At 39.5% G+C, this 15074-nt stretch overlaps 1 protein-coding gene across 2 annotated transcripts in view; it reads left to right on the forward strand.

Annotated features, from left to right (window-relative positions):
• Positions 1-15074, forward strand: part of rhbdl1 (rhomboid, veinlet-like 1 (Drosophila)) — a 195418-nt gene that overhangs the window by 32723 nt on the left and 147621 nt on the right. Inside the window, exon 2 of one of the 2 annotated variants that reach the window (XM_072269539.1) lies at positions 10284-10303. The exons of the other annotated variant lie outside the window; for it this stretch is intronic. Within the exon in view, the coding sequence (XP_072125640.1) occupies positions 10284-10303 (20 nt within the window). The remainder of the gene's footprint in view (positions 1-10283; positions 10304-15074) is intronic. 2 annotated transcript variants of the gene reach the window in all.

Here is a 15074-nt window from a genome sequence, read left to right on the forward strand (position 1 = left end):
AAAAGATTGTGTATTCCAACTGCTGTTGTGTATTTCAAAGAGCTAAAGACAATTTTTATAACATAATTTTAAATCATTTAAATTAAAAAAGAATTTCTTCCTGACATGAATTTCATGCATTTAATTTATTAGAGTAAAACAAAATATTTAAAACGTTTCCATTTAGATCCCTATTAGCAGTGATTGTGTTGTCAGATTTGAGGATTGATTTCAGCCTTGCCATTTGTATTTCCTTAAACTTGAACTGTAACAGCTTCACTTGTCCAACAGAAATAAAACAAAGGAGGAACTTGATCCATTTAGCAAGCCTCATTAATACATCTTGGCTAATGGTAGAAAAGAAATTTGGTGTCAAGGGATTGCTGTTAATTGTTCCTTCTAAATTGCAAGCTTTGGTTCTTCAGATATTCTGATATTTGTGCTTGGCTGCCCTCCAGTCATCACAGGGGCTGGCACTGCTCACCTACAAGTGTTACTGGTCACTTTCAGGATGTTGTAGTGTTGCAACCCCACCCCCCCCCCGCACTACCCCCCACCCCCATGGAAACAAAATCTGAGGAGTGAAAATAGCCCAAAGCTTGTTAATTCAGCAAAATATAAGGAGTGAAAATACTCACAACCTACTGCCAGAACTGTATGGTAGACAATGACCTTAGGGTACCTAGCAGGAGTTTCTAGTTATTGATAATGAAGCAGACAGATGTTGCTTAAAAATCCACAGTAAACCTTTTTAACTAACATTATTGAGCTGGATTCTCACCAGATTGTTGTTGGTCCTTACCAGCAACAATCATTTTATACTTCAAGTGAAGTGTGAACTTATGATGTGGATGTGTAATGATGTATGCCACTCATGTACTTTTACATATAACTGTTATAAATTATGTAAACAAACAAACAATTCTTAATCAAACAATATATTTACAATATTACTCAAATATTAAATACACAACACTCCTCCCTGCTCAACTCAATATAGAATGCATCACAGCTTATATACGTAATATAAGTTTAAAAAATTTACTATGCTGAGGATGTCTTTATAGACATCCACAGAGTAGTAGCTTTTAAATTATCCCATTTAAGCCAAAGGTTTAATTGCTATGGAGGATTTCTTACTCTTGTGGGATAGCACCTTTCCTGAATAGGACTCACTCTGCTTGGCAGATGATACTTGTGAGTGTGAAACAACCTCATGTTGTGGGGTCTCCTCTGAGGTGAATGTAGGAGATGACTCTGGGACTGCGGGAAGTGGTTCTGACGGCTCTGGCTACCTTTCTTCTAAACGTGTTGGTATCCTGAACAGTGCATGGCAAGCTGCTTGATCTGCTGATCTAGGCCCAGGCCACCAGACAAAACTTTGAGCCAACGCTTTTATTTAGAGCATGCCTAGATGGCCGGCATGTAGCCCCTCCAAAACTTTAGCTCTCAGCTTGGGTGGTATAACAACTCCCTACATAAGGCAATCCCGTATGTGGCAACCCCCATCGAGGGCAAGTTCATCCTGGCGCTGGTAAATATGGAGGAGCTGGAATTTCTGCTGCACATTCCAGCCATTTTGGGTGACCCGAGATGTGGGATCTTTTCTGAATTCCCTTTGGATCATCTCAGCTCTAATAGGAAGTGATAGAAAAGTACAGCACAGAAACAGATCCATCTAGTGCATTTAAACTGTCTACTCCCATTGACCTGCACTGGGACCCATCTATATCCTTCATACTTCTGTATACTTCTATCAAATCTCCCCTCAACCTTCTAGGTTATTAGGAATAAAGTCCTAACCTATTCAATTGTTCCTTATAACTCAGGGACTCCAGACCCGGCAGCATCCTTGTAAACTTTCTCAGTAATCATTCCACCTTATTTACATGTAGGTGTGCAAAACTGCACACAATACTGTAAAATAGTCCTCACCAATGACTTACAGAACTTCAACATAACATCCCATCTCCTGTTACTCAGTACGTGGTTTTATAAGACCAATATGACAAAAGCTTTCCTTACGACCATATCTACCTGTGACACCACTTTCAATGAATTATTCCCAGACCCTCTTGTTCTATTGCACTCCTTAGTGCCCTACCATTTACTGTGTAAGATGGTTGGTCCTATCTAAGTGCAACACCTTGCACTTGTCTGCATCAAATTCCATCTGCCATGTTTCAGCTCATTTTCACATCTGGTCCAGATCGCACTGCAAGCCATGATAGTCTTCCTCACTGTTCACTACACCCCCAATTGTGGTGTCATACACAAATATGCTAATCCAGTTAACCACATTATCATCCAAATCATTGACATAGATGACAAACAATGGACCCAACGCCGATTCCTGTGGCACTCCACTAGTCACTCTGGCTTCTCCCACAAAGCCAATGTCAAATCCAATTTACTACCTCATCTTGAATGCTGAGTCACTGAAACTTCCAATGTTGGACCCTGTCAAAGCTTTGCTAAAGTTCATGTGGACAGTATCCACTGCCTTGTCTTCATCAACTTTTCTGGTAACTGTCTTGAAAACCTCTATTAGATTGGTTAGACATGACCTGCAATTTGCATTAAGGACAATACGTCCAGAGAAATATCCTCTGTTTTAAATTTTTCAGGCACTTCCTTTACCAAAGGTAAACAGGACAATCCAACAGCAGTTCCATGATCAGTTGCCCACTTGAATTCAATCTTGTAATTGTGTCCTCCAAGAATCAAAGCTCATCTCTGCATTAGTGGAATACCCTGCTGTGGGTTGGAAAGGGTCACTAGTAGTTGATGTTCAGTCATGAGGGCATTCTCTCTCTCATACAAGTACTGGTTGAAACTTTTTACACCCTAAACCAGACTCAAAGCCTCTCTGTAAATCTTCATGTAATTTTTCTCTGCAGTGGTAAGACAACATGATGCAAAGGCTTCTATCTGTCATTACATGTGACATGACCACACCTGAATGACTGGCATGTAGCTTCTCCAACACTTTACTCTCAATTTGGATGGTAAAAAACTATGAATCCCCACATAAGGCAAACCCTATCAAGGGCAAGTTCATACCATAAGGCGAACTTCTCTGGATGATGTTGATTATATCGTGTGAGTTCAGTGTCTGACATCACAATTTCCTTTACCTTTTAGAAATCCACCTCCCACTGCTTTATCCATTGCTATTTCTTCCCAATCTGCAGTAATGAGTTCAAGGGGTGGAGCACAGTAACCAGGTTTGGCAGGAACCTGTTATAGTAATTGACAAATCCTCAAAAAGACTGCAACTGTGACATCGTTTGGCCTTGAGGCATGCACCACTGCTTGAATTTTCTCAGTACATTTGCATAATTCTTGTGTGTCAATGGTGTGACCACAGTAAGTAATGCTTGATTTAGAGATTTCACACATGTTGTATCATGCGCTGAACAGATAATCTTCCAATCTTTTTAACATTGTCTTGAGATTTTGGAGATGTTCCTTGTCATCCTCACCAGTAGCAACGATGTCATCCAAGTAACACGGAGTGCCTGGTAGTCTATAGCTTTCTGCCAGAGTGCTGGTGCAAATGCTACTCTTAAAGTAAGGCTATTGTAGCAATAAAGCCCTTTGTGGGTGTTTATGTTGAGAAATACTTTGGACTCTTCTTCCATCTCTAACTTTAAGTAGGCCTCAGCTAAGTCCACTTTACTGAACGGTATTACTCCAGAAAGGTTTGCAAAATTATCCTCTATCCTGGGCAAAGGGTATTGATCTACTTCCTGTATTAAGTTGATGGTGACTTTAAAATCACCACAGACCTTGACACATCCATTCTTCTTAGCTACAGGGACCATTGTTGTTGCTCATGGGCTCCACTCAACCTTGGAAGTAATTTCTTCAGCTTCAGGCAATTCAGCTCATGGGCTGCTTGATCATGAACTGGACAGGCTCTGTAAATCTTGAGTGTGACATTTTTATTTAACACTATTTTATCCTTGATATTTTGAGTTTTCCAATGCCAACATTGAACACTGCAGTGACATCATCCAGTACTTTTCTTAATTCTCTTTCAGTTGAATCTATTGTAAGGAATGTGGCATGCAAATAGTGGATGGATCTCCAATCAAGTTGTAGGTGTCTCAGCCAATCATGGACCCACAATGCTGACCTTCATATTTTCACCACATAGAAGCCCAATGTGGCTTGTTGCTTGTTGTATTTCAAATGTTACAATGTCATTCCCGCAGGAGTTATCTCTTCTCCAGTGTAATTTCTTAGTTGGATATCTGCAGGCTTCAGTTCAATATCTTTGAAATGTCGTTCAAAGTCATTTTGTGGCCAAGCCAGAGTCCAATCCATATTAATTAATTTGCCATTCATTTCTGGTGTAAATCATATTGCTGGTCTCTTGTTAGTTTTCACATAGTAAATCCCAATGCTACTCAGTCTTGTGCTACTCTCATCATTACAAGATTTTTCATCAACAGTGTGCAGATTAGTACTCTTTTGAAACTGTAACTTGATTGTTTAATCTGTTTCTCTTCCCTGTGCAGTCCATTTATTTTATGCTGTTTGTATGTGTCTCACTTTGTTGCATTTTCTGGAAGTTTAGCTTTAAACCTGCATCGGTCTGGTGTATGTGAGCCCTTGCCACAATGGTAACACAATTTGCTTGGCCAAGCCAGTTTCAGTTTAGATGTTTCAATTTTGTTCACTCTTACTTTCATTTCTGTCTGCAACTCAATTGCGGCCCTGTCTGCTGTTTCCATTGATACGGAAATTTCAAATGCTCTTTTCAATGTGGGTTGTGTTTTAGTTAGGAGCCTTATTTGAATGCTTTTTTTGTAAAATTCCACAAAGTAAACAATCTCTCAGTTTATCATGAACTCCATCACAGAACTGACCTCTTCAATTCAGCCTTGTAAGCTGAAGTGGATTTCCCTTCCTTTCGAGTCCACTTATGCAACCTAAAGCAGTCCAACAATGGTTTTGGTTCTAACTATTCCTGCAATACTTTCATGATATCAACAAGGCTCATTTCAGTTGGTTTGGTTGAAGCAGTTAAACATCTAATCAAACCGTATACTTTTCCATCCAATGCAGTCAACAGAACTGGCACTCGCTTTTGTTTGGCTATTTCATTTGTTTCAAAATACTGATCAATTTACTTCCCTTTGTAGAACAAAGGGATCTGGAAATGTAGATCCATAATTAATTGAAAGTGGTGTCACAGGTAATAGGGTTGTAAAGAAAGCTTTTGCCACATTGGGCTTCATAAACCGAAGTACTGAATATAAAAGGTGGGATATTATGTTGAAGTTCTATAAGACATTGGTGAGGCCTAATTTGGAATATTCTGTGCGGTTTTGGTCACATATCTACAGGGGAAGGGAGCGGAGGGAACGTCGACTCAGACCATGAGAGGCCTGCGTTGGGCATTTTCATGCCTTACAAAGAGCAGATTGGAAGTCTGTGTGGGGCGCCACTCCTTGCACAGACGCTAGAGCAATGCGTGGTTAAGTGCCTTGCTCAAGGACACAAACACGCTGCCATAGCTGAGGCTCGAGCTAGCTATCTTCAAATCACTAGATGAACGCCTTAACCACTTGGCCACGTGCCCACAAAATATCTACAGGAAAGATATAAATGATGTTGAAAGAGTACAGAGAAAATTTACAAGGATGTTGCCGGGATTGGAGGACCTGAGTTATGAGGAAAGATTAAATAGGTTAAGACTTTATTCCTTGGGATGTAGAAGACTGAGGGGAGATTTGATAGAGGTATACAAAATTATTAGGGGTGTAGCAGTGTAAATGCAAGTAGGGTTTTTCCACTGAGGTTGGGTGGGACCACAACGAGAGGTAATGGGTTTAGGGTGAAAGGTGAAATGTTTAAGGGGAACATGAGGGAAAATTTCTTCACTCAGAGGGTCGTGAGAGATTGGCAAATGGTGCATGCAAGTTCAATTTCAACATTTAAGCAAAGTTTGGAAAGGTACGTGGATGGCAGTGGTATGGAGGAATATAGTCCCAGTGCAGATCAATGAGACTAGGCAGTTTAAGTGGTTCAGAATGGACTAGATGGGCCAAAGGGCCTGTTTTTGTGCTGTACTTTTCCATGACTGTTTGATTCTAGTTTGCTCGGTATACATCAACTAGTTATCCATTGTGCAATTAAACACATCTGTCTTTCCGATGTAGTCAGTCCATTCTGCTCTTTTTTAAATTTATGATTATTATCACCCTTACTGACTGTTTATGAACCAGTGAATTCGTCCATTTTCTGCCATTTTTAAACATGAGTGTCTCGTTGCCATTAACAAGTCTCAGGTTCATCTTCAAACTTCCTTGTCAATACAGTTTTGTGAGATCAAAACATAAAACTAATTGAAGCAAAAACATGGGTAGACCGGGAGACTGTATACACTTCACTTTTTACTTTAGGTTAGGTGTTCACACATGACGTGGTGGCGTAATAATCTTTGCACAATAATCATATACTTTTGCATATAACCTGTAATGAATTATTTAAAGAATGCTTAATCAAACTATATTTACAATATTACTTAAGTATTACCGAAATATTAAATACACAACATTTCTGGATGTGTGGTTCCTAATAACATTGAAGCATTATTATTAAACTGTTCTATAGAGTCGGCCACAAGTGATGAGTAGGTCTCAGGTAGCAGAACTTAATGCCCCATCTACAGATTGCCCTGTTGGATTTCAGATAGCACAATCATCTTTTTGCTGATTGCAATAATAATATTAGAAAAAAAGTAAAATAAACCATTTGTTTAAGTTCAAAATGCCATTAATTAAATGAAATATAAGTATATGGAATAAAGAGAAAACAAATAACCTCCTTATATCAGCCGTGATGAAATAGCAGAGCAGACTCGATGGGCCAAATAGCCAATATTTGCTCCTATAACTTATATTTACCTTTTTAATAAAGGTTGGTAACCCATTTAAATGAATGAAACTTTGCCAAATGTGTCATCTATGGCTCACGAAAGCTGTCATCTATCAAGTGCATCCAGTTTCTCAGCTCAGAAACTTAATGCACTCCTCTGGACTCAGTCCAGAACAATGCTGTTGTGCATTCTGTAGCTAGCTGTGGTTCTCTGTGGAACTGTCAGCTGCCTGCTGCCTGTAGCAGTTGGATTTTTATTTGAATGTAACTACAGTAGTTAATTTGAAAAGGTTCTCTCCTATCTTGTTATAAAATTAATCATAAGTTTATATGATTGCTTTTGATAGGGATTGATGTACTGTATAGATTTGTAAATCTATTACAGAGATTTTGCAAGATAATGCACAGCTTTCAAATACATTGATGGACTTTCTGAACAGTTTTTCAACACATGTTTGTGTAACAATAATTTAATATTGTATGCTATCTCTGTAACTTCCAGCTATCCTTCTGTACTCCAGGATTTTGCAGTCCTCTACTCTGGCCCCCTGAGCATCCTCCATTCCTCCATCTGCCATTGGCAGGTATGCCTTAAGTGGTCTCATCTGCAAACTCTGGAATTTTCTCCATAAGCCTCTCCACTTTAGCTTTCTTTTCAAAAATTTATTAAATTTCACTCTTCACTTAACATCACTGTATGTTGTTCAGTTTCAAATTTTCTTTAATAACCCTCCTTCAGAGCCTTGAGGTTTTCTAGTACATTAAAAGACTTTATAAATGCAAATTATTGATGAAAATAGCAGGAGCCTAATGTAACATTTAAGGGGGTAGGTGAATGTGGAAGCTGGTTAGGAAAGCCTGATTTTAAAAAGCTGGGTGCAAAGAAGAAAATCTTTGCCAGTCTTTGCACTGCTCCCCAAAGATATATGAAAATATTTACTTTATATTGGCTAGGGATTTTGATAAACCGTGTATAGCTGCCTAAAATAGATGTTGGCTTTTTGTAAACATTCAGGTTTATCAAGCATGGCTACAACATTGCTGCACCACCAAAAGAACAAGTTTAATTAAATAAGAAAAGTCACTGGAGCTAAGAGGACAAGGAATGCTGTGCTCAGGTCAGTGTTACTAATTGCTGTTGCAGGCTGAGATACCATTGCGTGCAGTTGTTTTAAACCTCCCAGCAAACCAGGTTGAACTCTGAACTCTAATTTTATAAGTTTGGAGTGTGTGCGTCCTCCTAGGTTTCCATGAGAGCTCTGGTTTCCTCCCACATCGAAAGCCCTGCTGGTTGTTAGGTTAATTAACTCCTTGTTTTGTTGGCTAGTAGGAAAATTAGTGGGATGTTAATGGGCAAGTGCAAGAGAATAGGTTAAAGATTTAAAAATGGGACAATAGACTTGCTATGAGATCATTGACTTTGATAAGCCAAATGGAAACAAGGTTAAGAAGATTAACAAGGTTACTACTGATGTAGAAACTATGCCTGAATACAGGAATAACCTTTCACAAATATCGTAGTTACTAGCTGAGATGAGTGCAGATACTGTATAGTCGCAATATTTTAACTTATGTGTATCTGTTGGATCAAGATGCATATCAATGGAGAATGCATGAACGCAATCCAAGAAAGTTATATCAGAAACAGGTACAAAATATGGTGGGTACTGGAAATCGGAAATAAAAAACAAAATTTGCTGGAAATCTGCATCAGGTCCATCAGAAAGTTTGAAAAAGGAAATATAATTTATGTTTCAGACTGATAACTTTTCATAACTAGGTAAGTTAGAAGTGTGGCAAGCTTAAATATGTGGAGAAAGGAGAGGGGTTAAAACACTAAGGGAAAGTTCTGTGATAGAAGGCAGAAGAGATCGGAGTTTTCTCCCGATACTGGAGGAGCTAGTTTGGGTGAGGAAGCCCCTCAATTACTGTAGTGTAATTGGGCTTAAGAAATGTATTTGAATACTACTTAAAATATTATCAATGAATGTAAGAATGAAAAAGCAATGAACAGTTATTTTTGTGATAATTTTATTATGAATAAAGTTTATTTTGGCAAAAATGTCTCTTTATTATATTATCTGGTTGCTGTGGCCAATGATAGGAACAAATACAACCACAAACCTTCGATGGGGAAGGACCACAGTATAGGGTTCTTCCGCTGCCTGACAGGTAGGGTGATGAACCCCTCAGCTGTAGTAGTGCACTACCATAAGGGGTCCACATGAGTGGCAACGGTGGTATTGGTTTTAAGAAATGTAATAGAATGCTCCTTAATGCCTTGTCAATGAATATAAAAATGAAAAGCCAGTACATGGTTTATTCTTGTTAATATGATGAGTTTTGCGTTGCAACTCACTCTTTGAGCCTTCTTCTGTGATATTCGTCTGTGCAGAAATTTAATAATCCAAGTGCAAACTATATCAAGTGGAAACATAAAATGATAAAACTATGTAACAGATTAGACAACATCTGGATATGGAGAAATGTTTGAGGACTCATATTTCTTATTTTTATCTGAACTAGATAAATGTAGAGATTGAGCAAGTTTTGGTGCAGAGTGAATGGGAAGGTTTACATAGGGAACTGAAGAGAAGGTCCGTGATACGGTGGAAGCCAGGTGAGAATGAATGATACAAGTGACGGTAGTACCAGTTACAAGGGTCAGGGAGATAGAAAGTATCAAACAATATGTCTGGAAAAGGTCTATGCAGGTGGAGGAAATGAAAACTAATATTACCAGAGAATATGAGAGAATGAAAGTGTGCGGCATAAGGTGGAATGACTGATCACCTGATATTGAGCTTTATTGAATTCAGAAGGTTGAAAATGCCTAGTTGGAAGATGAGATGCTGTTCCATGACATTTTGAATTTCATTGGGAAAAACTAAGGATTTCGAAGTAGATTTAGGGTGGAGATTTAAAACATTTAATTGGAAATTCAGGATCAACCATGAAGTCTGAACAGGAAGTCATCAACTATACTTGACAGGTTAGATGCAGGGAAGATGGCTCCCCTAGATGAAGAGTCAAAGAAAGGGAGTGAAATTTCAGAGTAAGAAGAAGGTTACCTCCCATCACCTCCCTCTGTGTTCCTCCCCTTCACTTTCTTCCGTGGTTTTCTACCCTCTCCTATCAGATTCCCCCTTCTCTAGCCCTTTATCTCTCTCACCAATCAATTTCCCAACTCTTTACTTCACCCTGCTCCCTCTCCTGGTTTCACCTATCTCTTACCACTTTATACCTTTCCTCCCCTTCTCTCACCTTCTTGCTCTGACTGCTCATCTTCTTTTCCAATCCTGATGAAGGGTCTCAGGCCAAAGCATTGACTGTTTACTCTTTTCCATAAATGCTGTCTGGCCTGCTGAGTTCCTCCAGCATTTTATGTGTGTGAGTGTTGCTAGGTTTTCCAGCATGTGCAGATTTTCTTGAAGTTGAATAATACTTGTTAAGGGGAAAGAAATGATTGAAGTTTGAGATACACTGCATCGGACTATGTGTGGAGAGGGAAGAAAGCAAGTGTAAAAAGTGAAGAGGAGAGGGAGAGTGGACAGGGCCATTGGCAGATTGGTGGACCAAGGGGTGCTGAGAAATAATGGGCTGATGGAGCCAAATAGGGGAGGGAGAAGGCTACCAGTGCTGAAATCTGGTAAGAAAGAAAGGGGATAATGGGTACTTTTAGGGGGGTAGTGAAAAGCAGATGGAATCAGAACGAGATGATTGGAAGTAAGAGAGTACCAATTCCAGTATTTCTGATTCGGTTAGGCCTTTTTCAAAGCACACTGAGGTTTCTGTTGTGAATGATGGCACCTATTGTGTGGAGAACAATGCCAATGATCCTGCACTGGGTCACCTGTAGAAGTGGCAAGTAATTTTAAAAGGGCAGAAGCAATCAAGATTGTCAGAAAAGCTTGCACTGAAGTAACTGGTCATCAAAGGGTTAGAGTAGGCTAAAATAGGAATCAGCAATGAGAGGAACAAGAGAAAGATTAATACCCGAAATCAGTGAGGTGGGATAGCCCACAACTTAACATTAGGTCCCAGTCTTGGGCTGAATAACTCTATGATAGATAAACGTAGGATGGCCTGTCCTGGCTCGCAAAGATCCAGATCTGTTGTAGAAAGTATAATGGAATCTATCATACCAAGTCAACCAGATTGTTTCTGTAAACTCTGAGCATGACAAAATTTAAATGAAATATGTTCACGTACACAGCACTGTCTCAAATGGCTTGGAATGAACAATTCATTGAAAATTAATATAAATGCTACAGATGCTGGAAATCGAAAATAATAAAAACACAGAAGATGTTTGAAATACTAAAGTCTTCTCACCAATCGGTCTGTGCCCATTGTCAGGTTGAGGAACAGTATCTCATCTGTCTGGGCATGTTGCATCCTTCTGGACTCAAAATTGAATTCTACACCTGCCAATAACTTGATTTCTTGGTCTTCCATCAATAACCATATGTGATAATTAGCTCAGCTTGATTTTCTCCCCTCCCTCTCTGGGAGTGAAGGGCATACTCAACCTGAGCTACTGGTATATCCTGCTGTTCTGCATTTCATTACTCCCCCGTCCTTTGTTCAAGTTACTTTGAATTTTTCTCACTCTCTATCTACTTGCATTCACTTACTGACTAGTTAACCTTGTTTAGAGCTTGTCACCATTGTTTCACCTTATCAGAAGAATCCCTCTCCAGTCCTCCGCAGCTTTACAAACTTTTCATTTTTGATGGAATTGGTTTATTATTGTTTTTGCACGTACTGTGATACAGTGAAAAGCTTTATAGGAAACTTGAGCAATGCACACAGAATGCTGGAGAAACTCAGCAAGTCAGGCAGCTTCTATGGAGAGAAATGAACAGCTGATGTTTGGGGCTGAGACCCTTGAAACCTTGACTACTCATTTCCATAGAAGCTACCTGACTTGCTGAGCTCCTCCAGCATTTGACATTTTGTGTGTGTTTCTCAAGATTTCTAGCATCTTTGGAATCTTTTGTGTTTATAAGATATGTCTGTAAAAATTGCTGAGAATCATTGGGGACATGCTGAATTTCCTTAGCCTTCTGAAGAAGTAGACACATTTGTATGCTTTCTTGGCTGTAAGTGGACCAGGGTGATATGTACACCTGAAGGTCTCAAGTATCTCTACCTCATCACCATTGATACGGACAGAGTGTGTACTCCACCCTACCTCCTGAAGTCAGTGACTGGCTCTTTTGATTTGCTGACACTGTTGTTGTGTTGATACCACATCACTACGCTTTCTGTCTCCTTCCATACTCTGTCTTGTTGATGTTTGAGATTTGGTCCACTATGGTGGCATCATCTACAGATTTGTAAATGGACTTAAAATGGAATTTGGCCGCACAATTGTGAGTATAGTAAGGGTCCTTTTGGGGTACTGGTGTTGAGGACAGTTATAGAGGGTTTTTTTTCCCCCTATTCTTACAAATTACAGTCTGTTGGTCAGGGAGATAATGATCCAGTTGTTGAGTGGGATGTTGAGTCCTAGGTCTTAGAGTTTGGAGGTGAGTTTGTTTGAAATTATGCTTTTGAAAACAGAGCTGTAGTCTGTAAATAGGAGAAGCATCTTTGTTACCTAGCCTACTAGGCAAATCACAGTGGGTCGAGGTTGTCTGGGAGGCTGGAGTTGTGTACCAAGATCAGGCCCTCGATGCACTAGATGATGATAGATGTCAGAGCCATTGTCGATGGTAGTCATTAAGGCATGTTACTTTGACTTGAAGCATTCACTCTGTTTCTCTTCCATTAACAATCCCTGACTAGGCTTCTATTGTAGCTTCAGTGAAAGTCATTGGCCGTTGATGGAGAATCTGTACATCGGTCAGGAAGGACTGCATGAAAAGAAACTCCATTAGAGGAAGTGACAAAATCACTAAACTATTATCTGTAATCATAATAAGAATATGTCTTCTTGAAGGCTGTTATTTCTTTGTAGTGATAAGAACACTATGAGTATTTTGGCTGTTTTGATCTTTCATTTCAGAAACCACATTGCTTGTAATGTTATTGTCCTAAGCCACATTCAATATGTCATCTTCAGCACCAATTCAGTGTTTTCTCACGTTGAAATATTTCTGGCTCAATGACTCTGAAACGTTAATCTATTGTTCATTCAGTTGCCTTAAGATAATTTTTCATGATTAGCATCAGATTGCAAGGGACTGATCAAACCCTTCCAAAAAAAAACAACCACTAGAGATTTAATGTATTTCTGCAGAAGAGTATGATAAATTGAAATCACAGAAAAAAAACATCTAATTTTTAAAATTGTTTTGAGTTGTTAGTTTTTATTGGGTAAAGACTATCCCTAAATAGCCTTCAGAAAAAGCAAACTTTCTCAGGAAAGTACTCCCTCAATCTTGTTGTGTAGAGGGTTCGAGGACTTACATCCAAGGAACAATAATCTGTTTCTAAGGCAGGATCTTGTGCAACTTGGAGGGGAAGTCAAGGTACTGGTGTTAATGATCAAGAATAGTTGGTTAGGCTCTCTTATGGAGGTGGTCCTTGTCTGGTCTTGTGTGCAATAAAGGTTACTTACCATTGACTTACCAACATATATGTGAATGATGTCTAAGGCTTGCTGCATTTGGGTATGGATTGTTTTTACTTTGCAAATAGAACTGAACACGGTGTAATCTTTGCTGAGTAACCCCTAATTCCGATCTTATGATAGAAAATAAGTTGCTGATGAACAGCAAAAGATTGTTGAGCCCTGAGGAACTCCTTTAGTGATGTCCTGATGAAGGATTATTGATTTCTAACACACACAACCATCTTCCTGTGTGCAAGCTATGATTCCAACCAGTGGATTGCTTTCCACCTAGTGCCCAGTAGTTTTAGTTTTACAAGGGTCTTTGATCCTGCACTCATTTAAATTTTGCCTTGTGATAAAAGCAGTCACTCTCAACCCTAGTATCTAGCATTTTGATCCCTTTAGGCCAAAACTGCACTGAAGTTTGTCCTACTGCAACACTGACTTGACTTTAGTGAACAGGTGAATGGAGAGAAAGTACCATTTGGGAGAATTGTTGATAACACCTTCTTTCACTTCACCGATGATATAGCTAAAGATGAGAAAATCTGCGGGTGCTGGAAATCCAAGCAACATACACAAATTGCTGGAAGAACTCAGCAGCTAAGGCAGCGTCTATGGAAAAGAGTAAACAGCCGATGTTTCGGGCTAAGACCCTTTGTCAATATTGGAAAAGAAGATGAGAAGTTAGAGCAAAAAGGTGGGGGGAGGGAAGGAAGAAGTACAAGGTAGTAGGTGATCGGTGAAACTGGGAGAGGGGGAGGGATGAAGTAAAAGGCTGGGAGAAGGGGGAATCTGATAGGACAGGGTAGAAGACCGTGGATGAAAGGGGAGGGGGAGGAGCACCAGAGGGAGGTGATGGGCAGGTAAGGAGGCAAGGTGAGGGAGGGAAGTGGGAATGAAAATGGTGAGGGAGTGGAGGCAATTACTGGAAGTTCGAGATATCGATGTTCATGCCATCAGGTTGGAGGCTACCCAGAGTAGCTAGATTGAATTTGTCCTGCTTTTTGTGAACAAAAATTATCCACATAGATTCCAGTGTTATAATTTTATCAGAGTAGTTTGACTAGATATTCAACAAGTTCAGGACAGTATATCCTAAGTACTACAGACCGGATGTTATTCAATGCATTCGACCCTGCTTGTATCTTGAGGTCTCAATGAACTAAATTGACTGAAGATTGGCTTCTATATGTTGAAGATCACAGGAGGAAGCTGAGATGAAAGGAAAAATGCTCACCCAATAATTACGTCAAAAGAATGGAAATTACCTAAACAATTGTTGGGGAGATTCTTATGGAACTAGAAGGGCCAGATTTCTCTCCTTTTTTTTGACGTGAAGCCTTTACTAACTTTGAGAAGAGAGTCACTTCCATTGTCTGGCTGTCCACCTGGCACCATTACTGAAGAAAGTGTCTACTCATTTGATTGTACTGCAATTTCTCTTTTTAGATTACTTAAGAACTCTTCAGCCTTGACAGAATCTAGGAAAATTTGCAGTTTGCATGTGACTCCCAACATGTGGTTACTGTGTATAACTATCCTAAAGGCAAGAGAATCATGTCATATATGTGAATGTTGGCATATGTGTCCTGATTAAAGATTGGCCGCTGGGTAGTAGGCAAAGAGTGGGAATAAAGGG

This window comes from Mobula birostris, chromosome 9 (assembly GCF_030028105.1).
Source record: "Mobula birostris isolate sMobBir1 chromosome 9, sMobBir1.hap1, whole genome shotgun sequence".
Classification (NCBI taxonomy): Eukaryota; Metazoa; Chordata; class Chondrichthyes; order Myliobatiformes; family Myliobatidae; genus Mobula; species Mobula birostris.